Source organism: Magnolia sinica, chromosome 11 (assembly GCF_029962835.1).
Source record: "Magnolia sinica isolate HGM2019 chromosome 11, MsV1, whole genome shotgun sequence".
In the NCBI taxonomy this organism is placed as follows: Eukaryota; Viridiplantae; Streptophyta; class Magnoliopsida; order Magnoliales; family Magnoliaceae; genus Magnolia; species Magnolia sinica.
In genome coordinates, this window is record NC_080583.1 from 82,339,105 (window position 1) to 82,366,645 (window position 27,541).

The 27,541-nt window shown below is 42.4% G+C and overlaps 2 protein-coding genes across 9 annotated transcripts; both read left to right on the forward strand.

The window, feature by feature from the left end:
* Positions 1 to 14,819: 14,819 nt before the first annotated feature.
* On the forward strand, positions 14,820 to 18,902 carry LOC131219517 (uncharacterized). Of its 2 annotated transcripts, XM_058214693.1 has the most exons (4): positions 14,820 to 15,152; positions 16,651 to 16,683; positions 18,381 to 18,445; positions 18,568 to 18,902. In XM_058214693.1, the coding sequence occupies exons 1-4, from the start codon at positions 15,049 to 15,051 to the stop codon at positions 18,843 to 18,845; spliced, it is 480 nt and encodes a 159-aa protein (XP_058070676.1). In that variant the 5' UTR covers positions 14,820 to 15,048; the 3' UTR covers positions 18,846 to 18,902. The 2 variants fall into 2 exon arrangements, 1 of the variants encoding a protein (XP_058070676.1); XR_009158239.1 differs by lacking the exons at positions 16,651 to 16,683; positions 18,381 to 18,445.
* A 1,781-nt stretch (positions 18,903 to 20,683) lies between these two features.
* On the forward strand, positions 20,684 to 27,343 carry LOC131219518 (putative pentatricopeptide repeat-containing protein At5g13230, mitochondrial). Of its 7 annotated transcripts, XM_058214701.1 has the most exons (6): positions 20,684 to 20,968; positions 21,207 to 23,681; positions 23,887 to 24,235; positions 24,367 to 24,425; positions 26,158 to 26,246; positions 26,862 to 27,343. In XM_058214701.1, exon 2 carries the CDS (start codon positions 21,351 to 21,353, stop codon positions 23,511 to 23,513), a length of 2,163 nt encoding a protein of 720 aa, XP_058070684.1. In that variant the 5' UTR covers positions 20,684 to 20,968; positions 21,207 to 21,350; the 3' UTR covers positions 23,514 to 23,681; positions 23,887 to 24,235; positions 24,367 to 24,425; positions 26,158 to 26,246; positions 26,862 to 27,343. The 7 variants fall into 7 exon arrangements, with proteins under 7 accessions (XP_058070684.1, XP_058070679.1, XP_058070681.1 ...); XM_058214696.1 differs by having other exon boundaries at positions 20,684 to 23,685; XM_058214698.1 differs by having other exon boundaries at positions 20,684 to 23,681; positions 24,367 to 24,431.
* The last annotated feature ends 198 nt before the right edge of the window (positions 27,344 to 27,541 follow it).

Consider the following 27,541-nt stretch of genomic DNA (forward strand, 5'->3'; position numbering starts at 1 on the left):
AGCCGGACTCCCTGTTTACGCCAAAAAGAAATAAGGCCTTGCATCTGTGATGACTGGTGGGCCTTGGATTGATGTTGGACGAGAAATCCGACCCGTCCATCAGTTTCCCCTCGAAAAACCAGTGAAACCTGATTGGTTTTGGATCTGCTTCGTGGTGAACCACGAATTAGTTCAGTTCACCGTCAGTCTTCCGTTTGGACGGTCGAAATCCAATTAAAGCTCTCTTCTGCAAGTCCACCACCTAGGCGAGGGAGGTAGGGCCCGTGGGAGTCCACTGGACGGTCCAGATCAGGCCGATCACTTCAAGGGGTGGCCCACTACAATCCACCGCAGCCTCTGTTTCGCAGACAGGAACAGAGCCGCGGACGCCGTTTGAGTCGGTGGTGACTGTGGGCCCACACTAGAATTCCAATGTAGAATCCACTCCGTCCATTGTTTTCAGGACGAAAAACCGTCTGGGATTGCTCGGTTTTCGATCCAAAGTGTGGTGTCTCATGAGAGTGTAGCCCAGCCGTCCATCCTGCGTTTAAACAGAGATCTATGCATATGTTTATGCATGGGACCAGACGGACAGCTAGGAGTTGGTCTTGGCTGTATCCTGAGTCCGGTGAACGGTTCGGATCATCGAGCCATATGATGAGTGGGGCCCACTAGCGAAAAATGGACGGACAGCGTAAAGACGCTGTCCGTTCTTACGCAGAAGAGAGAGGGAGACGGTCAGCGTCGGGTTTGACCGGGCCGGCTGGTCCGGTGCAGCTCATGTGCGAGTGCACTATATGCACGTTCAACTTGTTTGGAGTCCATGATAATGGATCCCGGAAATCTGCTCCTTTCATCCATCTTGTCTCCTCAGATAATGGGTTGAGACCAAATTTTAAGCATATCCAGATCTCAGGTGGGCCCAAAATCAATGGTTTATGGGCTGATCTGAGCGTTGGGCCACTTCCAGAGGGATCCAATGGCTGAAATTTGACGTGTACGGTTATTTTTTGGTTCTCGAGCCATGAATAAAGTTTTGAGCCGAACAGATGATAGAAACCCAGTGATCTTGCAATCTGGCTGACTTTCAGGCCACTTGAGCTTCAGTTTCTCAATTTTCTCGGACCCCTGGAGTGTAATTTCTTCGATCTTTGTCCCCTGGAGTCCGTCCCTTGCCCTTGGTAATGCCTGAGCTTTAAATCCATGCTTTTAACATCCTTTCCAGCCCATGCTCGTAAATATACTCTGCATCACAAATACGATTAAATCAGGTCATTAACCGGCATCATGCTTGTAAATCCAGGAAATAATTGGGGTCTAATATGCAGTATTTGACCCTCAACAATGCATCTAGATCCTATTGTTTCCTGTTGCTTGGCTCAATTGAGTTTGAATCTATTATACTTTTGGCTTCATGTCCTAATATGGTTTGGCTACTGCCCATGGACAATGCCAATGGGCAACATGCATCTAGTTCCCATTGTTTCCTGTTGCCTGGCCCAATTGAGTTTGAATTTATTATACTTTTGAACTCATGTCATAACATGGTTTGGCTAATGCCTAGAGGTGGGCATTGAGTCGAGTGAGACTGAGTTAGGTCCAATCTGACTTGATTCGGTTTTGAAATAGGCCCGACTCGAACTCGATCCGACTCGGTATCGAGTCCAACATGTCTGACTCAATCCAAGTCCAAGTCTAGGCTGGGCTGATCTGAATGGAGTTCGACCCGGTCAGAAATACCGAGTCGGATCAAGTTGGCACCGATTCAAATTGAGTCATTGGGCTAGGTTATAAAATGGATGGATAGAGGGATAAAATGGATGGACAGAGGAGATAAAATACATAAATCAACTTCATCCGATACTTGTGGGCGGTGGTCCTCACCACCGTTGAAACCTTACAGGGGTCCCATCCCGCTGGACGTGTGGAACCCTTCACATTGTCCATCCATTTTTCTTGATCAACAAGGGACTAGGACTGTGGTCCCTAGAATGAGGTGGATGCATGACTCAGATGTGCCACTCCAAAGAAACATTGGGTTAAACCTCCTCTTAACATTAATATATATATAAAAAAAAAACTTTTTAAAAAAATCAGAACGCACCTAATGGGCCCGCTGGCTACCTCTTGTCAGACGAGAGAGGAGAGGAGAGAGAGAGAGAGAGGAGGAGGAGGAGGAAGGCCGGAGCTCGGAGGGTTGTTAGCTGATGGGTGCTGGACGGAAAGGGCCAAAGGGGTTACCGAGTTGGGTTTTTTCAGATTGGGGCATGCAGTGGGTAGAGTAGAGATGGACGAATTAGTTTTTTTAAAAAATACACACACACACACACACCCCCTACCCAACAACCTAAGTCGAGTTGGGTTTCGGATCGGGATGAGTCTGACGGATCGAGTTTCGGATTGAGTCGGGTTGAGTTGTTGGGTAACTCGAACCTGACTCGGTTTGAATTCGGATTTGGCAAAACCTAGGGGTGCACATCGAACCGTTGGATCCGTGTAACCGGATCGGAACCGTTGGATCGGTCCGGTTTGGTCCAATTCTAGGATGCTAACGGTTTGGTTCCGGTTCCCAAATTTCCAAAACCGTTGATTACGGATCAATTCCGGTTTAGAGCCATGTAGAACCGAACTGAACGGTTGAACCAAACCGTAGATCCGAACCATGCTACGAACCGTAAATCTGAACCGTGGATCCGAGCATTCGTTTAAAAATAAAAAAATAAAAAACCCTAAAGTTCCTTAGCCTTTAGCTTTAGGGGGTGCACACGGGTCGGTTCTGGGGTGATTCGTCTCCTCTCTCTCCTCCCTCTGACTCTCTCTGTTCTGAGAAAACCCAAAACGAAGAAGAAGATTTAAAAAAAAAAAAAAGAGAATCTCTTTCAATCAAAGGACTCTCTCTCTCTCTCTCTCGTTTTGTAGGAATTTTAGAATCTTTATGCTATTCAATTGGGTCCCACTTTTTGGTTGATTGAGACCGTTGATCTTAAGGGATCCATCTTAGAATGGGGCTGACCGGAACTATTCACGATGAGGAGATTCTTCCATTAACATTTGGACCATTATTTTGGGTCATTGATGTTTTTCTTTTTTCTCTTTACTGTCTATTTTTAGGGGGCTGATTGAAGGGTTAGGAATTCTTAATTATGGGTAATGTTGGAGGAGTATTCCATTCACAACAGGGCCTGTAATATCAACAGTTTGGATCTTCAGACATGGACCCCACTTATATGAAATGGGTGCTGATGCATTAGGACTTCTAATTCTTTTTTCTTTTAGTTGTTGTTCTGGTTATGTTGTTTTTTACATTCTGGATCAGCAACAAAATTAGCGCCCCCTGCCTCTTGCTCCTCTCTCCCCTGCAAAAAAGAAAAACACCCTGGTTTTTAAAAGCCCAGAACCGTGGAACCGGTCCGGAACTGAACCGTTTTTCATGGTCCGGTTCCGGTTCGGTTCGATGGTGCTAACAGTCCGGTTCTGATTCCAAAAACTGTGGAACCGTTAGGAATGGTTCGGTTCCGGTTTCACCCCAAAACCGACCAAACCGACCCATGTGCACCCCTAGCGAAACCTACTCGGTTCGAATCGAGTTAGATCTGAACGAGTCGGATGAGTCGGATTAGGTGAGTCGAGTCGTCCCATGCCTAACTCTAGCCACTGCCCATTGGCAATGTCAATGGACAACATGCATCCAGTTCCCGTTGTTTCCTGTTGCCTGGCCCAATCGAGTTTGAATCTATTATACTTTTTGTTTCATTTCCTAACATAGTCTGACTACTGTCCATCAACAATGCCAATGGGCAACATGCATCAAGCTCCCATTGTTTCGTTGCATGGCTTAATTGAGTTTGAATCTATTATACTTTTGGGCTCACGTCCTAACATGGTTTGGTTACTACTAGAGCTGGGCATCGGACCGGGTCGGATCGGATTCTATCCAACCCGACTCTATTCGAAATTTGCAAGGCATGACCCAAATTTGATCCGATCCAAGGCCGGATCTGGGTCATCTGACTCGAACCTATCCGAATCCTTATTGGCCTAAAACGGTCCGAGTCCGACTCGGTCAGGAAAACTGAGTCGGATCAGATCAGGCAAAGTCTGAATCGTCCATTTCATTATTTCAACGGTTCTTATGGTGTGATTTACTAATTATTAGATATACTTAAAAATTTAGCATCAGTCCCTATGGTGATCTGAAAAAACTGATGAACGGTATGGATAAGCCAAAAAAAAATTAAAACGAGCCCCACCTAGTTTACTTAGTGAGATATAATAACTGAGTACGTAATGGCTTCTTGAAGAAGCTATATACTATTGGCAATAGGTTACAGCTGACACCAGCTATACAACTGCTCTTGGAAATCGGATCGCGTACTTAGTACCCTCTTATCGTACTGTGTAGAATCTGTTGGGCCCACCCTGAATGTATGTGATCTATCCACGCCGCCCATCCGTTTTTCCATATTATTTTAGCGGTTGAGTCCAAAATTTAATAATACCCAAAGATCAAGTGGACCATACCATAGGAAACAGTTGGAATAATGATTTCCACCGTTGAAACCTTTTTAGGGCCCACGGTGATGTTTACTTCTCATCAAACCTGTTCATTCGATCACATAGACATGGATTAAGGGAAAAAAATAAATACAAGCTTGATCCAACACTTTCGTGGCCCCCAAGAATTTTTCAACGGTAGATGTTCAATTTACACTGTTTCCTGTGGTGTGGTCCACTTGAGGTTTATATATACTTCATTTTTATTATCAAGCCCTAAAATTATCTGGTAAAATGGATGGATGGAGTGGATAAAATACATAAATAACGGTGGACCCCACGAGATTTACCGTGCGCTTAGGGTACTAAGTTACTCAGTACGCAATTCCCTTCCCTGCTATGGCCTGTCGTTTGTACGTGAACTTGTAGTGGTTACAAGCAAGCACGGTATATCTCAGCATTTCCCACCAATGCATCCTAATATGGAAAATCTAAGCCGTGAAGAAGGTGGGGCACAATACAAAGATCATCCGTTGTAAGGATAAATCTGGTCCACTGATCACACAAGCCACACCACCAAAATTAATGAAACCTACTTATTTGATTTAACATTCATGTATGCCCCACATAATGAGTGGATCAGCTAAATTTCTAAGTAGAAAATCTTCATATTGTGACCCATCTTTTGAACGGCTCAGATTTTCTATAAATATGACATGTTGGCATAAAAGAGGTGTTGTATGTGAAAGTTCACATGCTTCTCCTCATCTGTTGGGAGACTTAAACCGCCACTGCGGCTCTAGGTACGTGTCTTGCGAAGAAGAGCACCGACGCTCCTCGAGCTCCGAGTTGTACGAACGGTTGGAGATCAAAGTTACAGGGCCCCACAGTGATGTATTTATTATATCTATACCGTTCATCTATTTTTAGAGATCATTTTAGAGGATTATCAAAAAAATGAATCATATCCAAAGATCATCTGGACCACACCATAAATAGCAACGGAGATAATGATTTTCACCGTTAAACAATTTGTAGGGCCCACCATAACGTTTAGTTTCCATCCAATCTGTTCATAAGGTCACAAAGACCTTAATGAAGAGGAAAAACAAATTTCATATTGATCCAAAACTTCTGTCAACCCAAAAAGGGTTTCTATGGTAGATGTTCAATCTCCCACTGCTTTCCGTAGTGTGGTCCACTTAATAGTTAGATCTATCTTATTTTTGTCTTAAGCCTTAATACGATGTTGTCAAATGGATAGACGGTTTGGATATAACACATACCTCGTGATCAAACCCACAAAACTTGCTAACGTTACGCCAGCCAATTCACTTCCTGCACCGGCCAATCCACTTCCGCCAACTTGGTCCGACTGTGAAGACTATAGGCTGTAAACAGCTGTATGTGATGCTGGCTACGACTCCCTTTCTCTTTCTCCTTCTTCCGAACACAGAGAAATCCCGTGGAGCTTCAAAACTTAACGGCAGAAAGAGAGGTATGGAGAGAAATAGACAGATATAGATAGATAGAGTTAGGGGCTCGGGTGTATATTGAATGGGGTTTTTTGGCGCCAGACGAAAAGTCAAAGATGGATGGGCGGTAAGAATTTATTCAGAAAGAGAATTTTATAAAATAGGAGGATATTTACATCTCGGGTCGAGTCGGTTCGGACCCTTTCGGTCCCGGTTTTCGGATCGGTTCTGTCCGGATACACCATTATCCGAACCCGACCTGAAAAATGATCAGATCTGGATGGATAGACTCGATCAGGGCTGATCTACGCCGTCGGTTTTGTTCAGAACAATACCGAGTCGGGTCGGATCGGGTCGGATCCACCGAATTGGGTCCAACATGCCCACCTCTAGTTACTACCCATTAACAATGTTAATGGGCAACATGCATCGAGTTCCCATTGTTTCATGTTGCATGGCTCAATTGAGTTTGAATCTATTATACTTTTGGGCTCATGTCCTAACAATAATCTGGTTACTGCCCATCAACAGTGTCAATGGGCAACATGCATCCAGTTCCCATTGTTTCATGTTGTGTGGCCCAATTAAGTTTGAATTTATTATATTTCTAGGTTCATGTCCTAACATGGGCTGGTAGAAAAAAAGAAAATGATCAGGTGGATTCATTACAAACATCATAGTGGCCCCACCTAGCTTCCTACTGAATGATGAGGATTGCTTGTGACCTCTCAGGAGCTACGTGGGACCACATTATCCTGTCCTCTTTTTGTTAGATCATGCAACATGGACATGAGCCAAGGCAGATCTAAAACTTAAGCGGACCACCTAAAAGGAAAGAGTGGGGAGGAAGGCCATAAACATTTTTTGTGGACTTATATTTTTGTGTTTTCATTTTATCCCAGTGAAAATGACCTTATAAAGGGTTGGGATGACATATAAGCTTCACAGTGGACCATGGGAAGGTTTCAACCATATGCATTGCCCTTCCCACTTTTTACTATCACTTGGCTCAGTCGAGTTTTGTATCTGCCTCATTATTAGCCTCACATCTGGACATGAGCTTGCAAAATGGATGGTTGGATTTCTCACAAACTCACGTTGGACCTGACGCAGGGATGAACGTGATGAGGACGATCACCGTCTTCTTCAAGGATAACTACTCCGAATCCACGGAGCTTCTCTGGACTCCTCACAGAGACTTCTCGAATCCACGAGGAAAGAAAGCAAGAAAATAGAAATAAATTCTAATAAATTCGAAATTGATTAATTCATGAATAAAAACGAGTTCACAACCCTTTAAATAGGGGTACCAAGCAATAAGAAAGAAATCAGAAGCAAACTAAAATTAAAACTCCTATAAATTCGCAACTTACTATAAATAGTAAATTTACTTTTTATAGTAAGTTTCATATGTGGCTTAACCACGTTATTCTCCTAATTATTCTAAGCACTTTTCATGTTGGACACAACTCCTAAAACCCAACGAATGAAGAGTTATAATCAAACTAAAACTTACTATTTATAGTAAAAACGGAACTAAACATGGAATTTCACCGTCAATAGGGTGGAATCTCACAAATTTCGGCATGGGCAACCTGGCATAGCCAGGTTGGTTGGCTAAATTAGCTCGTTCTACCCCAAAATCATATATGGTACATCGATTAACTCATTCCGGTTTGCGAGATATGCCTATTTTATGGTTCGATGGTCTGGATCACTTCTGTCGTCGACCGGGCCTTTTCTGATCCATCTTGGCCATGTAACTGTCCGCGACCCGCTCTACATCAGTCTCCTCCACTTCAAAAGAACTCGTCCTCGAGTTCTCGTCATGCTCTGGTTCATGATACTCGGTCAGGTCCGTGACATTGAAAGTCTGTGAGATTGCCATGTCATCTGGAAGATCAACAATATAAGCGTTGTCATTGATCTTTTGGATGATTGGGACGGGTCCAACCTTCTTATTTTTCAACTTATTGTACGTTCCGGTCGAAAATCTCTCTTTGCACAGATGGACCATAACGCGGTCGCCCACCTCGAACACTTTTTGTCGCCGATGCTTGTCCACTTGTTCCTTGTACTTCTCGTTCGAGGCATGTAGCTTGGTCTGCACTTCTGCATGGATGCCCATGATCTTGTCTGCCATATGTTCTGCTGCAATGCTCGTGCCTGGGTGCTTGGGTAGAGGGACCAAGTCAAGTGTGTGGCGAGGCACTCGTCCGTAGATAATCTGGAACGGTGATCTCCCTGTTGAGCGGTTCACCATGTTGTTGAATGCAAACTTTGCTTGGGATAAGGACAAGTCTCACTGCTTCGGTTTTTCTCCTGAAATACAGCGAAGGAGGTTTCCTAATGTGCGATTCACAACTTCGGTCTGCCCATCAGTCTGTGGGTGGTAAGCACTGCTAAATTGAAGTCGTGTATCGAATCGATTCCATAAAGTCCGCCAAAAGTGGCTAATGAACTTCGTGTCACGATCAGAAGTAATGGTCTTGGGGACCCCGTGTAGCCGAACGACCTCTCTGAAAAATAAATTCGCCACGTGTGTTGCATCGAGGGTTTTCTTGCATGGGATAAAGTGCGCCATCTTTGAGAAACGATCTACCACCACGAACACCGAATCCATACCGCGTTGTGTTCGTGGGAGACCAAGCACGAAGTCCATTGATAAATCCTCCCAAGGACCGTCAGGCACAGGTAGCGGGGTGTAGAGGCCCGTATTCTGAGATTGCCCCTTGGAGGTCTGACAAACATGACAACGTTGTACGGCTTTTCCCACATCGCGTACTAACTGCGGCCAGTAATACCGCTCTTCCACAAGAGCTCGCGTCTTGTCTCGCCCCAGGTGTCCACCAAGGCCACCTCCATGTAGCTCCTAAATAATCTGCTCCCTCAGAGAACTTTGGGGAATGCACAATTGATTCCCTTTGAAGAGAAAATCGTCCTATATATAAAGGTCATTTGGGTGACCCTCTTGACACTTCATCCAAGAATCTTTGAAGTCCTCATCCTTGGCATACAGCCCCTTGAGACAGTCAAAGCCGACTACCTCGTTGCTCATTGTAACTAGTAGTGATGCACGACGGCTAAGTGCATCAGCCACCTTATTCTGCTGCCCTGACTTGTGCTTCAGAACGAACGTGAATTCCTGTAAAAACGCAACCCATCTAGCATGCACACGATTCACGTTAGTCTGACTATTAATAAACTTTAATGCTTGATGGTCAGTGTACAAAACAAATTCTCTTTGAATCAGATAATGCCGCCAATGTCGCAGCGCCTGAACAACTGCGTACAACTCAAGCTCATAAGTCGACCACTTCTTTCGGGCTTCGCTGAGCTTCTCGCTGTAGAAGGCTACCGGCCTGCCTTCCTGTGATAATACTCCTCCAATTCCGACGTATGAAGCGTCACACTCAACCTCAAACAATTTGTCGAAATTAGGAAGCACCAAGACCGGTGTTGTAGACAAACAATGCTTGATCTCATGAAAGCTCTTATCAACTTTATCGGTCCACTGGAACGGTCCTTTTTTCATGCAATCTATTATAGGCACGACTATGGTGCTAAAATCTCGCACAAATCGACGATAGAAAGTCGCCAACCCGTGAAAACTCCTCACCTCATGAATGTTTGTCGGGATCGGTCATTCCCTAATAGCTCGCACCTTTTCATCGTCCACACGAATGCCTGTGGACGTTACAACAAATTCTAGAAACAATAAGCTGTCAGTTAAAAAACCACACTTCTTTAAGTTGAGGTACAACTTGTTAAGTTGTAGGACCTGTAGCATCTGCCTGAGATGTTTCCTGTGCTCCGCCTCATCCTGGCTATATATTAATATGTCATCAAAATATACTACCACAAATCGGCCAGTAAATGGTTTTAGAACTTGATTAATTAAACGCATAAAAGTACTTGGTGTGTTCGATAGGCCGAAGGGCATGACCAGCCACTCATACAACCCTTCCTTGGTCTTGAATGCCGTTTTCCACTCATCATCGGATCGAATACGAATCTGATGGTACCCACTCCTTAGATCTAGTTTAGAAAACACCTTGACCCCTTCTAACATATCGAGCATGTCGTCCAACCGTGGTATTGGAAACCGATATTTGATGGTAATTTTGTTGATTGATCGACTGTCGACACACATGCGCCAGCTTCCATCTTTTTTTGGCGTTAATAATGCTGGTACGGCACATGGGCTCATGCTCTCTCTCAAGAGACCCTTACGGATCAATTCCTCCACTTGCCCCTAAAGTATCTCATACTCCTTCGAACTTATCCGATAATGAGGGCAATTGGGCAGGCTAGCCCCAGAGACGAGGTCTATGTGATGTTGGATGTCCCTCATGGGGGGCAATCCATCAGGTAAATCCTCAGGCCAGACTTCTTTGAATTCGTTTAGCAACAGTTTTAAACTTGGAAGGATGTTTGAGGGTTCCTCTTCCTCCTCCTTCACCACTACAGCGTATACTTCACCGGTTTCCTTGGATTCCTCCATAAAATTCCGAATGGTCAAGAGATAACTCCCCTCTACTTTAAAAGCTTCAGGGTGGTTCTCTGGTGCCATAGGGGCAAAGATTATTTTTCGACTATCCTTGATGAATATGTAAACATTATCTCGTCCCCGATGGGTCGCATCACGGTTCGACTGCTAGGGTCGACCGAGTAACATATGACAAGCTTCCATATCGATCACGTTACAAAGTATTTAATCCTTATAATTTTTGCCAATTGAAAACGAGATAGTGCATTGTTGAGTTACCTTGGTCTCATTCACCTTTTTTATCCAGCCAATTGAGTATGGGGAAGGATGTTTCATCGTTGGTAGCCGCAACTTGTCCACCATTACTCTCAAGACGATGTTTTCGCTACTACCAGTCTATGATCACATCACAGACCTTTCCGTTGACGGTGCAACGAGTACGAAATATATTGTGTCACTGTGGATGTAATTCCTTTCTTGGGGCATACAGTAATCGCCTCACAACTAGAAATTCGCCACGATCCTCGTCCGTCACTTCATCGCCACCTGCTATTTCTTCAGTGGTTTGTTCATGTTCATCAAAGCGGTAGTCTTCTTCTGCGGCCTCATCTTCAGTGCCCCCTTCGTTTATAGTCAAGTGCGCTGCGGGACGTTGAGGACAAGTGTTTAATAAGTGGCCTGGTTGGCCACAACGGTAACAATTATTCGACCTTGACCGAGTATAAGGATTTGGAATCCTACTCGGACCTGCTGTTGTGGGTGCTGCACGTTGAGGTCTGGATGAGCCGCTCCCCATATCACAGTTTGCGGTTGTAGGAAGTTGAGGTACTGGATCTTTTCCTCGTGGCAGTACTGGATCCTGCGTGGGACCCGTCATGGGGGGTCGATTTGAAGGATATGGACGAGCAGGAGCTCTTGCAAGTTGTGTTTCTGCCCTACCCGCCAATTAAACTGCTTCATCCACGGTCCCGACTAGGTACATCTAAACTCGATCCTGAATTATTGGTCGCAACCCACTTATAAATCATGCCACCTTCTGTGACTCAGATTCTGACAGATCGTTTCGTGTAGCCAACCGTTGAAATTCTTTAGTGTAATCTGTGACAGTTCGATTTCCTTGTCTGCAATTTTGATATTGCTGGAATAATATCTGCTCATAATCACTGGGGAGAAATCGTGATCGAAGAAGACGTCTCATCCGTGGCCATGATGAGATGGACGCCTTGTTCTGGCGGGCTCGTGAGAGTTGTAATTGTTCCCACCATGCAGAAGCACCAGATTTTAATTTAAACACTACCAATTTTACCCTTTTATGATCTGGCACATCCATGTAATCAAAATATCTCTCTACTTCGGCTAGCCAATCGAGAAAATCTTCTATATGTAATAAACCGTTAAAACTAGGAAGTTCAGCCTTACCTCGATAGTCTCTTTCAGCACGATCTAGATGATCACCTCCATGGATTGGTCGTCGAGCAAAACCCTCATTAAGGTCCTCGCCGCTAGAACTTGAATCATCTGGTGTAGCCCTACGGTTTGCCACTGGTAGTGCTCTACGAAAATTCGGGTTGTATCGTACAGCAACCATGGGTGGTGGAGCACCGCCTAGGGCTCGGGGCGGAAGTAGAACATCCGCAAGACGGTCGAGAGTTGCCTGCAGCCCTTACATGGTCAACTGACTCTCCCGGTGGAAAGCTTCCATTCTTTCCGAAAGATAACGAATCCTTGGATCACCGTCCACAGGATTTTGATTCATACCTTCGCTGTTTGCCATCGGCCCAAGGAAAATCCTCGCTCTGATACCAATTGACGCAGGGATGAACGTGATGAGGACGATCACCGTCTTCCTCAAGGATAACTACTCCGAATCCACGGAGCTTCTCTGGACTCCTCACAGAGACTTCTCGAATCCACGAGGAAAGAAAGCAAGAAAATAGAAATAAATTCTAATAAATTCGAAATTGATTAATTCATGAATAAAAACGAGTTCACAACCCTTTAAATAGGGGTACCAAGCAATAAGAAAGAAATCAGAAGCAAACTAAAATTAAAACTCCTATAAATTCGTAACTTATTATAAATAGTAAGTTTTTTATAGTAAGTTTCGTATGTGGCTTAACCACGTTATTCTCCTAATTATTCTAAGCACTTTTCATGTTGGACACAACTCCTAAAACCCAACGAATGAAGAGTTATAATCAAACTAAAACTTACTATTTATAGTAAAAACGGAACTAAACATGGAATTTCACCGTCAATAGGGTGGAATCTCGCAAATTTCGGCATGGGCAACCTGGCATAGCCAGGTTGGTTGGCTAAATTAGCTCGTTCTACTCCAAAATCATATATGGTACGTCGATTAACTCATTCCGGTTTGCGAGATATGCCTATTTTATGGTTCGATGGTCTGGATCACTTCTGTCGTCGACCGGGCCTTTTCTGATCCATCTTGGCCATGTAACTGTCCGCGACCCGCTCTACATCAAGACCCCACCCAACTTCTTACCATGAGAAAATCTAAATCATATAAATGCTAAAAATAAATGATAAAGATTGAAAATTAGTTTTATCAAATGACACTCTGATACAAATGTCTTTACCTTAAGCTTAAATGTACAAATGGACGTATGGGCCTACCATGATGTTTTAGTCACATCAAATATATTCATAATATATGCTCCGTCCTATTCTCTTAGTAAGTTACAACACGGTCATTACACTATTAAGAAAGATTTAATTTCACCCCGTGCCTTGTATTTTTTATTTTATTTTTGTATGGATGAATTAAGTTGTGATTGATTCAAGGAAATAGAAAGAGATATACATCTATGTGTGGATACAATGTTACACCTAGTGAAATAAATAAAAAATATTCATGCCTAAAATATCTAAAAATCACACATTGTGCCTCATCTAAAACAAGAAAAATCATCTTAAAATCTCTAATTCATATGGTGTGCCTCATCTAAATCATGAAATGGCTTGATTTTTTCATTTGTTGTCTATATGTGTGTGTGTGTGTGTGTGTGTGTATGTGTGTGTGTGTGTGTGTTTGGAAATCGTTCCATGCGGTCGACCTCATGGGACCTTCCCATGAGGTCATGAGGTCGAGCTGTGTGGGCCCTACTGTGATGTGTGTCGAACATCAACATCGTGCATTTGATGGGTCCCCTTTAGCATCATACATTTGATGGGTCCCCTTTAAATTATGGGATATCCCAAAATCCAGCCATATAAGGAACTCAGGTGGGCCATAGCATCTAAAATCATGTGAAGACACGCATAAAACATATAAAATACTTGGTGGAGCCCACTTGAAATTTGAATGCCTCTGAAACTTGGTGTGACCTCTCATCCAAGTGGGACACACATAATGGATGGGTTGGATTTGTGAACCACATCTTGGTGGCCCAACAAATGATTATGAATGTTTTAAGAGGAGGGTAACCCCTCTCAACTTTCGTATATGGTGTGGCCCACACAAGTCATGGATTGACTTGATTTTTAAGCTTGAGGCCCACCATGGCATGGTGCATAATGGAACATGCATCACGTGGGGCCCGCATAGCTCGACCTCATGGGAAGTTCCCATGAGGTTGACCACATAGAACTGTTTTATATATATATAAAGAGAAAGTGATTCTCATTTAAGCACATTTGTAGGTATAATGGGCAAAAATTTTGAATGGTTCATGTGACCCAGGGCTATTTTAAAACTTATCTAAAATTCTTATAAGCCATATTAAAGGGAGGCAAATCAAGGAGGAAACTGTTTACTTTTGTCATAGCCCACCAAAATTTTAAATTAAGGGGCTTTGCAGTGTACTACTTCATGTGAATGATTTAGATTTTGTATAGAATATTTAAGGTGAGCATTTCAATATACACAAAGGAATGCTCATTAGTTCCCAGGAAAACTTTTCCAAAACTTTTCACAAGTGATGTGGGCTCAAATCTGAATTTTTTCATGTGATGCAACACTCCATGAAACCTTAGGGCTCGACTTTTACTTTGATCCAAAATTGTTGTGGGCCATGGGAAAAGAAAACTATTTTCACCCTTGATTTGTATCTTTCTTTTGACTTGGGCCACCATAGTTTTGGATAAAGGTAAAAGTCCGGCCGACGGTGGTGTTGCATCGGCAAACAATTCAGATTTTGAGCCCACATCATGTGTGATGAGTTATGGAAAAATTCTGAAAAGTAGGTGCACAGGTTTTATATATATATATATATATATATATATATATATATATATATATATATATATATATATATATATATGTGGGAAAAGGTACTATACGCTCGACCTTACGGTAGCACTCCGTAAGGTCGATTGGTGGCAGCACGTTGAATGTCGGATTTGAGTTTGTGAAACCAACGCTTGAGATATAAGCGCAGATTGAAGGAAGAAAACCGGTGAAACCGGTTATGGTAAGGTCGAGCACGTACACGGTCGCTTAAAAGGTTGTTTTACCCTATCCGTCCGGCCCTCTTTCTCTCCCTAAACTTCTGCAAGCAGCCCTCTCTCCCTCAATCCGTCACCAGACGCCCCGTGTAGCCTCTCTCTCTCTTCCCCTCTTTCTCCGATGGCGGATTCGATGAGTCAGCGATGACGAGCAGGATTACTAATCCGATCGAGACTCCCTCAAAGGAATCGAAAACGACGATGAAGACGATTGCGATTGGCCTTCTCCAAACGTGCCCTCTTGTCAGGTCTGTAACCGCATCAGATTCTTCTCGAGAAGATTGATTTACATTTGAAATCTGGATTCTTCCTAGCTTTGAATCACAATGGTTGGTTTTAGTTTGGTCGGTTGATTCTTTAGATCGTGGATGATGATTGCTCAAAAAACGGATTTTTAGGCCTTTTCTGTTTTTACTATCAGCTGCTGCGCGGCGGATCCAATCCTATGGAAATTGAGAGAATCGACGGAAGTGGAATATTGATTTCTGTTGTAATGCGTGCAAATTATTTCTGTGTAGAAGATTGTTTCTTGGATTGGGTGTGAAATTTGCAAATTGGAATGCGTAGGATTGAAATATGCTCCATATTTTAGGCAGAAAATTAGTTACGCGATGGAATCTTATTCATTTTTGGGGATTTTGATTTTATTGATTGAAGATAGTTCGATTGAAAATATGCCCTTTGAATTACATGGATGATCTTCGACCTGTTTGACGAATGGGATATTATGAAGTATTACAAGATGCTCAACAAAATGAATTGTGTTTTCTCCCACAGTAACTTTATAGATAGGCCCACCTTTTGCTGATCCAGACTGTTCATCTAGTGAAGCCTGTGATGGATAGGACATGGTTCAGCAATTTCCTTTGTCGGGTGATCTTAACTGCTTTTATTGGGGCCTGTGAATTGAGAGTTTAAACAACCGTCCACATTCAATGGGGAAAAAAGGAAAACTGTCAGTGGTATGGTAGGTATTTCTGTTGCAACCATGCAGGTGGGCCACCTTTCTGTGTTCCATCCCATTCAACTGATGTGTGGCCCATGATGAATGGTTATATATTAAAATTTCAGTTACTACTCCCAGAACCCATGCATAGCCATGCTTTTGTTCCACCTCCAGATAGCCAGATCTGTAACGTTTGGCATTGGCCTTTACAGGCAGAAAATCGGAAGCTAATCTCATCTCAACTTTTTCATTGAAGCAGTGTCTCTATGATCAACATGTATGTACCTGTGATGGTGGCCATGAATACCATATTGCAATGGACCGCTTGAATCCTTCCCTTGATGGAGATGGCTTGTTGTATGTCCTCCTCACAATTTCCTTGCCTTTTCTCCTCTAGACAGTTAGTCGAGATGGATACTATTCAGGGAAGTAGTAAACTAGGGAAGATCATTATCCTTCCCTTCAAAGATTCCTTCCCAAACAGGTCTCCACATAGCTGTGAATATCTTCCCATATGCACCTTGGAACTTTGTAACATGAAATTGTCAAACATACAAGAGCACCAACCCATTCTCACACTCATGTGATCACTCCAAACTGGGTCCCACCCAGCAAGCTCATATCTACAAGATCCGTGGAATAATTGATCTGATTTTGACAAACTAATCACCCATTTTGGCCACAATGACTTGGATGAATGCTAATAGTATTTACTGATAAGATGATAAATTGCATCTAATTAAGTTTGTGGTCTCCGAGGAACTTTAACATGTTCTAGTTATCTTCTTGGAATTTTGCAGGTTATCACAAAAGAATCGCTTTTGGCTGCGCAGGTTATAAATCCACTCCATGGTTTCCCCCTGTGAATTCATCTCCAGACTCTTGGTGTAGTTTCCCATGTTTGATACTGATATAAATTCTTGCATAGGGTAATTGACTTGCTAATACTAAGTGAACAACATGCACAGACTCTACTCATCCATCACCGTTGGGATGTTGAGAGATTGTTAGCAGTACTCATAGAGAAGGGAAGAGATAGGTTATTTTCTGAGGCAGGCGTAATGGTTGTGGAGCAGCAAGGGCTTTCCTCATCGCAGTCATCATCTTCAATTACTTGCAATATCTGTATTGAGGATGTTTCCCCATATGCGGTTACAACAATGGACTGCGGCCATTGCTTTTGCAACGATTGTGAGAAATCACCTTCTTATCTACTGTATCTTCAACCATGATTGTAAGAAAAGAATGGTGATGGCTGCTTCCATGAGTAGGATTCTGAATCCTATTCTTGCTGCAGTTTTGTGTGACACCTGGATTCTGGGCAGTTAATTAGGTGTGCCCTACTGTGTACGTGCCACATCTAATTAAGAAAAATATTTGCGTGCATGTTTCAAGGACAGTGAAACATTCAACTGTTGTTGATTGGTATTTTAAGGTCGTTGAAATTTTGAATAACATTTTCTTTTTCCTAATAACTTCCTTCTCGCTTATGAAATGAATTGAGAAATTTATAAGGTTGAGTTTGAATGCACAAATGAACTGAATTGCAATAATTAGTTATAAGGTTGAGATTTTTTTAATTTTTTTTTTCATTTCCTGAGAATTGATAGGTTTATCATCCCATCAACATGACACATTGCAGGTTTATGTATTGATCAGGTCCACACATATAGACAAATTGCTCACATTTTAAAACAAAAGCCATGAGTCCATGCACTAGAAAAAAAGAAAAAAACTAATACTATTGGATGAGAATGTTGTTATCTTCAGGAAATATTACAAGTTCATTTTGCTTGTGTCTGCAGGTTCTGGGTACACCTACTCAAGAAGAAATCAAATGTATGAATCGAAACTACACCAGTTTAAATTCCCTCAGATGGTGAAGATTAGCAGATTTGGGATCCTAATCCTAACTGAAACAACTACAAAGCTGTCATTTCAGGGATGTTTATGGTAGCAGCAGGCCTGACTCAAGTTTCAGACCTTGTTTAGTTTAGTTTAGTTTTATTAATATTATTTTTACCATTTTTGGAAGCTAGTTTCATGGACGAGATAAGGATATGAAAAACAAAATTAAAGTAAATAATATCTGATGGAAGAAATGTTAAAGAGCCAGGTACCAGTGCTAATACTGCACGTGCATACAAATGCATCTTTAGTGTTAAAGAGCTAGGTACCTGTACTAATACTGCACCAGCAGCATCACCAAAGAGGATACAAGTACCTCTATCTTTCCAATCTACATATTGGGAAAGCGCATCAGCACCAATTACTAGAACATTTCGAAGGCCACCCGCTGTGATTAAAAGCAGTACTGTTTAGTTGATAAATCATGAGAAACAGCATAACAACCCACTTAAGGCAAGGAGCCCTTCCCATATTTGGGATTTCTTTTTCTTTTTCTTTTTCTGTCTGGTTCTGTGTTCTTCTTGATGGGATGAAAACAACACTTCAGAGGGAACTGAGATCTTTCCAAATAGGTTGGTTGGGTTTTTAATTTATGTTTTTAACTTTGCTTTGCCTACAAGAGAGTCACCGAATTTTCCAAGAATCTGTTAGACTTGGCACTTTTAAACTGTTTCATGGATTTTGCAGGTATGCTTGACTGTTGCAATTTAAAGTTTCATACTGCAAAATGTGATTTGAGCATTTTAGTTTGATGCCTAGATTTATTTGGTACTGAAATAATGAGATTTTATTTTGTTCACTTCCATCAGGTTTTCTGGAGCAGATAGGGAGTGGACTCTCTCAAAGTAATTCAAACAAAGAAACCCCAAACTTGCAAAATGCTTTGCCTCTCTCAACACGCCAAAGATCCCAGTTCTGTTGCTTGGTCATGCATCATGACATGCTCTGTGGTTTGTGCCATGCATCATGCATGCTTAAACTAGGAGTGGAGCATAGAGGATTTATTTATTTATTTTTCATGTATTCAGACCATTGTAAACTTATTGTTGTAAATATATATAATTTTTATTATAAAGTTGTACAATAAATATATATAAATCCGTAAGGTAGGGCATGCTTAATGTGCATGTATAAATTTTTGCTGTTGTGGTTTTCTTTCATAAGGAGATGGAAGGGTGGTTGCTGCTGTGGTTTTCTTTGAGAGGGAAGAGTCCCAATCAATCTCTTCTTTAGCTTGCTATTCCAGTAGTTCTTGATATCATTGTCAATACTGCCTAGCAACTGAGCAGCTATGATGGACCACCTGAATTTCCGCCATTTCAGCAGTGGATCACACTTCGTTGTGTGATAGAACAAGAAGATGGATGGTGTGGATGATAAAACACATGCTTCTGGGTGGCTGGCCCAGGAAGAGTTCACTTTCACCTATAACTACGGTTATAATCCGTAGAAATTAATACCGTAGCCATAGGATTCCAAGATATAGTTACATTTGCAGCTAAAACTAGAACTAGCACTAGCACTACGGCTATAAGATCAATAACTATGGCCAAAATCCGTAGCTATTTCCAATGTTAAAAATTTATTCAATATTAGTGCTTTTACCATTGCTAGTACATGACCTGATAGACCATACCCAACACCAGAGAGACAGAGGACCCTAGAGATCTGTATAAATATGTGGTCAGACATGTTCACTGTGGAAACATAACAGTGACATATCCATACAATAACAAGATAACATTTATTGTAATATATTTCCTTTTAGATCCATAAAAGCAGGATCTAAAAAGATGAGAGCTGAAACAAGGCTATGACAGTGGAGATCACCGACTCCTTTTCTAATAAAATTCAGATTGATCAAAGAAAATAAAAATGGGACCCATTTCTTCTTATGCTGCTGAATTCGCTTTTCAAGGGCAAAATGCTTCTAAAAATGGGTTGAGGTTAAGTTTGCCTTCAACTAATTGTAGATAAAGTACAAATTTCAACAAGCAACTTGAGTCACTCTGAGGGCCATTTTCTTGATCTTGTTCATAGCAGAGAATTGCTTCATGTGGCTTAGAATTGTAGAATCATGAGGCTTATCAGGAGCTATACCATCAACCTGAACCCATGGATGGCCTGCAAGAAAACCAACTATACATTAAGCACGGGCAGAAAAAAAAGAAAAGGAACATCCAGTTTACTATGAAGGATATGATTTCCAATCTACCCAAAATGACATAACTATCCATAATTTCTATAAAAGGACGAGAGGCCACATGAATTTCCATAGAGAAATATTTCAAGACAGTCAAATGAAAGCACGCGTCGCCTATCTATTTGCGAGTGTAGCTGCAAGATTGAATGCTCAGCTGCATATTAGTTCGTATGGAACTCGTGCAAATTTTTTTGAGAACTCATCATACTTGATGTGACTCCAAAATCTGAACAGTCCATGTGAAGCAGCACCTCATGAATCCCCTCAGGCCCAATTTTTATTTTGATCCAAAACTTTGGTGGGCCATGAAAAATAAAAATAGTTTCTTCCCTTAATTTGCATTTCTCTTTGCTGTGGCCCACCAAAATTTTACATCCGGATGAAAATTTATCTCTTTAGGTGTCATGGGATTCCACATCACATGGACCATTCCGATTAGATGCCCATGACATGTATGCAAAGGTGCACACGTGCATAGGTGTGGAGGTGAGCATGACTATATATATATATATATATATATATATAAAACTTAACGTGCCTGATGTTTTCTTTTGTTGTCCATTAATACTATATGGATGCATCTTCAGAATAGATAAGATAGAATATTGAAAACATGGTGCGTCCCACACACAATCTAGAACGTTGTTTACAGCTGGTGTCCCCTTTTCAACTGTTCTCTGTGGTGTGGTCTACCTGAATTTTTTCAACGGTCTTCCTTTTGCGCCCCAATGAGAAAGGTGAAGGTAAAAAAATGGACGGACTGGATGCTATTAGAACATTTCAGTGGGACCCACACGTCAATTTGTACCTTAAGCTTACTATGCGGACGTTTGTATTGGATCCGGCCTACAGGCTACAGCAACAAATTAGCAATCGATCTTCCGAAATCGCGTCGACTCGGCCGAGTCGTCTCGGTTTCGGGGGAGTAACGAAACGAGTTACCAGACCGTAACGGGACCGAAACGAATCGGTTCGGGTCGATTCGTACCGGTTTCAGTCCGAAACAGGTAATAAAACGGGCGCCTCCTCCACAAACAATCCTCAAAACACTGGATTATGATTCGGCTTTACCGTTTCAGATGGCCCACATGGCTGGATTCGACGATCTTCCGAAAACCGATCGTATCCGTTGGTTTCTGGCAATCCCCATTTTCTGCCAATGCCGCCCGATTGTCCGGTCAAGATGCGGATTTCACGGTCCAATCTGCAGAATTTGATCCATATGCTTACTCTCGCTTGTTTCAGGATTGCATCGCGAACGTCGATTCAATCGGAGGAAAGGCGGCCCACTGCCATGTGCTGAAGCTCGGCAATTGTCTGGATTTGTTCGCCTGGAACGGCCTTCTCAATTTGTATGTGAAATTAGATCTCTTGTTAGATGCCCGTAAGATGTTCGATGAAATGCCCAAAAGAAATATCGTGTCTTTCGTGACTTTAATCCAAGGATACATGCAGTGTGATGAGTTTGATGAAGCAATTAGGCTTTTCCTTAGGCTACATAGAGAAGGCCATGAGCTTAACCCTTTCGTGTTTACAACAGTTCTCAAGTTGCTTGTGAGTATGGAGTCTGCAGAGCTTGGCCGCAATATCCATGCTTGCATTTGTAAGCTCGGCCACGATTCGGATGCGTTCGTGGGAACTGCTCTGATCGATGCTTATTCCATTTGTGGGCATGTGGACGATGCGAGGGAAGTGTTCGATGGAATTGCTGAAAAGGACATGGTTTCTTGGACTGGAATTGTTGCTAGCTATGCTGAGAACGATTATGGGGAAGAGGCTTTCGAGCTTTTTTCTCAAATGCACAAGCTTGGATTGAAGCCGAACAATTTCACGTTCTCTAGTTTGCTCAAGGCCTGTACTGGGTTGGGAGACGTGGAGCTAGGCATGAGCATTCATGGATGTGCTGTAAAAACTCGGTACGAGACTGACTTTTACGTGGGTGGCGCTCTCCTTGATATGTATGCGAAATGCGGTGACATTGAGGATGCTCGGGCAGTTTTTGAAGCCATTCCTCACAATGATGTCATCCTTTGGAGTTTCATGATCTCGCGGTATGCGCAGAGTGATCAGGGTGAGGAGGCATTGAGGTTGTTTCGTCGAATGAGAGAAGCTTCCGTGGTCCCTAACCAGTTCAGCTTTTGCAGCGTTCTGCAAGCATGTGCGGATTCGGAAGGTCTGGATTTGGCCAGGCAAGCCCATGCCCACCTTGTGAAGAATGGGTTCGATTCTGATACTTTCGTCGCAAATGCACTTATCGATGGCTATGCTAAGTGCGGAAGGATGGAAGATTCGATGAATTTGTTCATTGGCTTGCAACATAAAACCGATGTGAGTTGGAATACCATGATTGTTGGCTATGTGCAGTTGGGTTTTGGAGAAGATGCTATGAGACTCTTTCATCAGATGCTTGATGCTGGTGAACAGGCCACCCAAGTTACCTACTCTAGTGTTCTTCGGGCTTGTGCGAGCTTAGCGGCCGTGGAACAAGGGACTCAGATCCATGGTCTGATTGCAAAGTCCATGTTTGATGATGATGTGGTAGTTGGTAATGCTTTGATAGACATGTATGCCAAGTGTGGTGCCATTAAGGATGCTCGCAAGGTCTTTGATGCTATGACCGAACGTGATGACATTTCGTGGAACACCATGATTTCAGGATATTCTCTACATGGTTTAGGTGGGGATGCTTTAAAGATTTTCAAGAGGATGAGCGAAACAGAGATCAAACCCAACAACAGAACTTTCGTGGGCATCCTCTCGGCGTGCAGCAATATGGGTTTGGTGGACCCGGGTCGATCTTATTTTAACTCCATGATCCAGAGGTATGGCATCAAACCGAGCATGGAGCACTATACATGCATGGTTAGACTTTTAGGACGTTCGGGTTGTTTTGACGAGGCTGTAAAAATCATCGAGGAAATCCCGTCAGAACCTAGTGTTATGGTTTGGCGAGCATTGCTTAGTGCTTGCATAGTTCACAATAACATCGACCTTGGGAAGGTCTCCGCACAGAGAGTGCTTGAAATGGAACCAGAAGACGAGTCGACCCATGTACTGTTATCGAATCTGTATGCTGCGGCAGGAAGATGGGATAATGTAGCCTCCATCAGGAAATCCATGAGACAGAAAGGAGTGAAGAAGGAACCGGGCCTTAGCTGGATTGAGATACAGAATGAGATCCATGCTTTCATCGTGGGTGATAAAACACACCCCGAGATGAGGGTAATCAATGCGATGCTCGAGTGGCTGAGCAAAGAGGTCAAGAAAGCCGGCTACATTCCAGATCTGAATGTTGTTTTGCATGATGTGGAGGCAGGTCAGAAGGAGCAATTCTTATGGCTACATAGTGAGAGGCTCGCCCTGGCATTTGGGCTTATAAGAACGCCACCTGGAAGCCCGATTCGCATCCTCAAGAATCTTCGTATATGTCAGGATTGCCATGCTACAATCAAGTTTGTCTCTAAGGTCGTTCGACGTGAAATTATTGTGAGGGACATGAACCGTTTCCATCATTTTGAGGATGGGATTTGCTCTTGTGGCGATTATTGGTGACCATGGTGCACTGAAGCCATTTAGAGCTGTTGCGTAATGTGCTATAGTCAGTTTGAAAGGCAAGAACAGAATCTCACTTCAATTGGATTCCTAATCCATGAACGTCCATTGCCGGCAGAGCGAGTTTGCCCTGTACCAAAGACTAGATTGTGGTCAAAACACAATTTTGTAAGTAAGAATGCAAGAAAAATTTTGGGTGTGTTTGGTGCACCAGATATCATGATTAACTAGTCTACTTTGGTGCTAACTTTCATGATATTTCTTGAAATTTGGTGCGACCAAACACACCCTTGGACTTAAATGTTTTCGAGAATAATTTCAATCTTCTTGAATTACCGGCTGCATTGTTTTTTCTCTTTTATACGTACTGCAGATGTTATGCACCATGGACCTGGATCGTCAAGCTGAATATTCTCCGTAGAAATGCGAAGGCTACTCTCCCCATATGTGCCAATGTGGCACATGTACCCTGTGCATATGCTTTGGCCCGAAAATCACACAGCATGGTCTTAGGTGGGCCACATGTATAGAAAAAATATGGACGGGTGAAATGAATCGACCAAGATTCCACACTTCACACTGATATGTGGCTCACCTTCTGAGCACAATGGCCTGATTTTCTGGACACCTATATGTTTGGGCACCTGATGAATGACCTGGATCTTGAACACGTGCCAAATAGAAGGGTCCTACTCCGAGAGTTTCTTATCTGGTTTTACATGGTAGGCTGACTTCTTACCTTATTTGAGGTTCCTCTCCTTCAGATTTGGCATCAATGTCTATTTAACAGTTGTTGGCTGACTTCTATGTTGGTTTGATTGGTGATTTGATCAATGGTTGCTGCATCTTGCAGTGCAGATGTGTTCATGGGTTCATCCATCATGAGGGAGGAGAATCATGAGATGCTGAACGGTAAGGGTCAGCTTCACGTCTTTCTTTTTGTATGGATAAGTATGAATATCTGTTTTGGTTTCCATTCGTGCCCATTTGAGTTATGTGCTTCTGGAGTTTACTCTGCTGCTATCTTAGCAGAGGGGCTTTGGGTTCTATGCCCATGCTAGCTCTATGTTCCCGTGGTTATCCTCAGTTCATATTCCTTGTAATCGATTGCAGATGATTATTGATGTGGCTTTGTGGGGTTGCTCTTACATTCTTTCTCATAGCTTAGTTTCAGGATCCTTCTAACTAGGTGCCGCTCCCACTTCGATCATGCTTCAGACTCGTGCTCCTGTTCATACTTTTTTTACATTTTGAAACAGATGCTTTCCCACTTCTGCCCCTGAATCTATTGCCAGTTTCACGCTTCTTGCAATACATGTTTGACCTTTTGGTTACTTATGATGGGGCTTATGAAGTCAAGCATGTCATGAAGTTTAGAAGGGATTGTTTGGGGCTTGCTTATATGTTGAAAAAAATCGGTTTCTGTTAGGCTCAGGATCCACGCACACACACGCACAAAGGCCCCTTGATGGGGTCTATTGGTTGTTTTGGTAAGATATACTAGCATCTGGGGCTGATTCATTTGGGTCTGTTTCCAAAATCAGGTCAGGTTTTTGTTTATATTGCTGACTGTGAATCTTGAGCTTTTTGTAGCTCAGGGGTTGGCCTTTCAGGGTGTTTGTTTGTAGGCTGTTTTCTTCTTCTTCTTTGGTTTTGTGCTTTATTCTTGTTTGTTGTTTTGTTCTCTTCTGTCAGCCTTTGGCCCTAATAATAGTGCTTCATCTTTCCATTGTTTTTTTGGCCACATGGTATGAATGAGGAAACACTCCCGTTGCTTTAAAAAAAAATAAAAATGAGGAAACACAACAACCATTCAACAATTTTCCACCCATTATGAATCTTCCAACTAGAATTCCAAAAGTCACCAATAGGCAATGACACTACTTTGATACTAAAATCATTATCATGAAAACAACACAGCCTACCTCGAAGATCACCCTTCTCGAAAATCAGGCTAATCCCCTCACTAGGGGTACCGCTCTTGTATCTTGACTCAGACAATCACTTGTCCATTCATTCCAACAGTGTGGCCCACCTGATGAGCAAACAGTCCTGAATTTTGTGCCAGATGATCTTCATGGTGAGGCGTACTGTTTTCATGGTACCACGTTCCTACACAAGTGGCATGTTATGGGCAAGCCGTGGTACCTTCCTGTAAGTGATTGGTTCTCATTCATCATCATCATCATCATCTAAGCCTTATCCCAACTAATTGGGGTTGGCTACATGAATCTGTTCCACAATTCCACTCTATCAAGGGCCATACCTCCAGTTTGACCATAGGTCATTCCCTTGCCCTTCTAGAGCCTTCAAGTTGCACCAACTCACTCCTAACCAGCACAGTTCTTGATCCTCGTCGCATGATCAAACCATCTAAGTCTACTTTCCCTCATCTTTACCTGTTAGTGCTACTCCTAAGCTCCCTCAAATGTATTCATTTCTACTAGTTTTGTTTCTGTTTCTTTACTCCCTCATAGTATGCCTTACTCTTTAATCAGTTTTCATTTTTTTTAAAAAAAAAAGAGGTTGGAGATTTATCTCTGTTGTGTTGATCTAAGCATTTTGTAACTATCTCCTTCTTTTTCCGGTGATAGTGGTGATAAATGCAAGAGCCTAATTGTGATATCACCACTTGGTTTTACAGGAATAGAAATGACGTTTCTTCTTGTTGCTGCTCTGGCCGTATCTCAATATTCATTACTTGTAGTGGATTTAATCTGTTGCCCAAAAATGGTATGATTACTTTCTTTATGATATCTCAACCATTCCATTCTCAAATTCTATTACTTTTTCTTCTATTCTGAAAATGCACACATTGTATTAGTGAGGCCCACCATGCGTATGCTCATTTGGTGGGTCGCCCATGTATGGGAAAAATTGGATGGTCGGAAACAAAGTGACCAGCATACAATGGTGTCCCACTTGATAAGCGAGCCAACCTGATTTTTCTATGAAGGCAAGTTTCATTGTGGGCATACCCGATGATTGATCGCACATGTGCCATGTTGGCACGTGCATGCTGAATCATCTTCCACAGTGGGTGCCTCAAAACTCAGGAAGATTTGATCAGTGAGCAGGCCACTCGTGTACAAAATTAATTGGATGGTTGAGAAATGTACCCAGATTCCTCATTCAATGTGCACCTATGGCCCATGTGAGGATCAAGAAGAAGATTTGGATCAAAAGAAGTGGAATTTATATGTACCAGTGTGCAAGCTGCCCACAAAAGAAGTGGTTTGCAAGACATGGTAGATTTTTGATGATCTATACTGTCTGCATGATGGGCGTCATTGGAATATTTTGACCATTCTATCATCTAATTATTTTCATTTGTCTGTTTGGATGCAGGCAAAATTGTGTTTTGGAGAGATTGTGTGGGTTATGCTATTTTGTATTAGCTATTCTGTTCATTGTTTCTTCGATACTTTCAGATGGGGAATGGGACGGACAGTGGCACATGCAACACATGTGAAAAGCTTAAGATGGCACATGCAACACATGTGAAATATGTGCGCATTGACACATGTGGCATATGTAGGATGCCTCAAGATTGACAGGTGGAGCACTTGAAAAAGGATGGTTGCACATGTGACACATTTGACACATGTGCATTGAACATTATGTCTCCGTGTTAGTATAAACTTAGTATTAACTTTTCTCATCTTAATTCTACCTTTATTCACTAAAGATACTGTCATAACTTTATATATTTTTTTAGATACATTGTCCTTATTTTACTCAGTTCTTATGCATAAATAGATCATACGGATGGCTTTGGGCACTCCAGTAGCCTATACATTTGAATACAAATTGCATACTTCAAACGGTCATCCATATAGAGTCTTCTAATTTCGAAGATTGTTTCGGTTATGAATTATCCACCCTCAGATCATTGACTAAAGACCCTAGCTCCGGACCAGAACCGTTGGATCGGTCCGGTTTGGTCCGGTTCTAGACAGCACCGGTTCCGGTTCCGGTTCCAAAATTTCCAGAACCGTTGGATACGGTTCGGTTTCGGTTCAAGGGCA

Bases quoted from the DNA above. Each gene is read 5' to 3' on its own strand.
- LOC131219517 (XM_058214693.1), top strand. From the start codon at position 15,049: ATGACGAGCAGGATTACTAATCCGATCGAGACTCCCTCAAAGGAATCG. The intron at 15,153-16,650 runs GTCTGTAACCGC...GGAATTTTGCAG, and splicing joins CAAACGTGCCCTCTTGTCAG to GTTATCACAAAAGAATCGCT. The intron at 16,684-18,380 runs GTTATAAATCCA...TGCCTACAAGAG, and splicing joins AATCGCTTTTGGCTGCGCAG to AGTCACCGAATTTTCCAAGA.
- LOC131219518 (XM_058214696.1), top strand. From the start codon at position 21,018: ATGATTCGGCTTTACCGTTTCAGATGGCCCACATGGCTGGATTCGACG.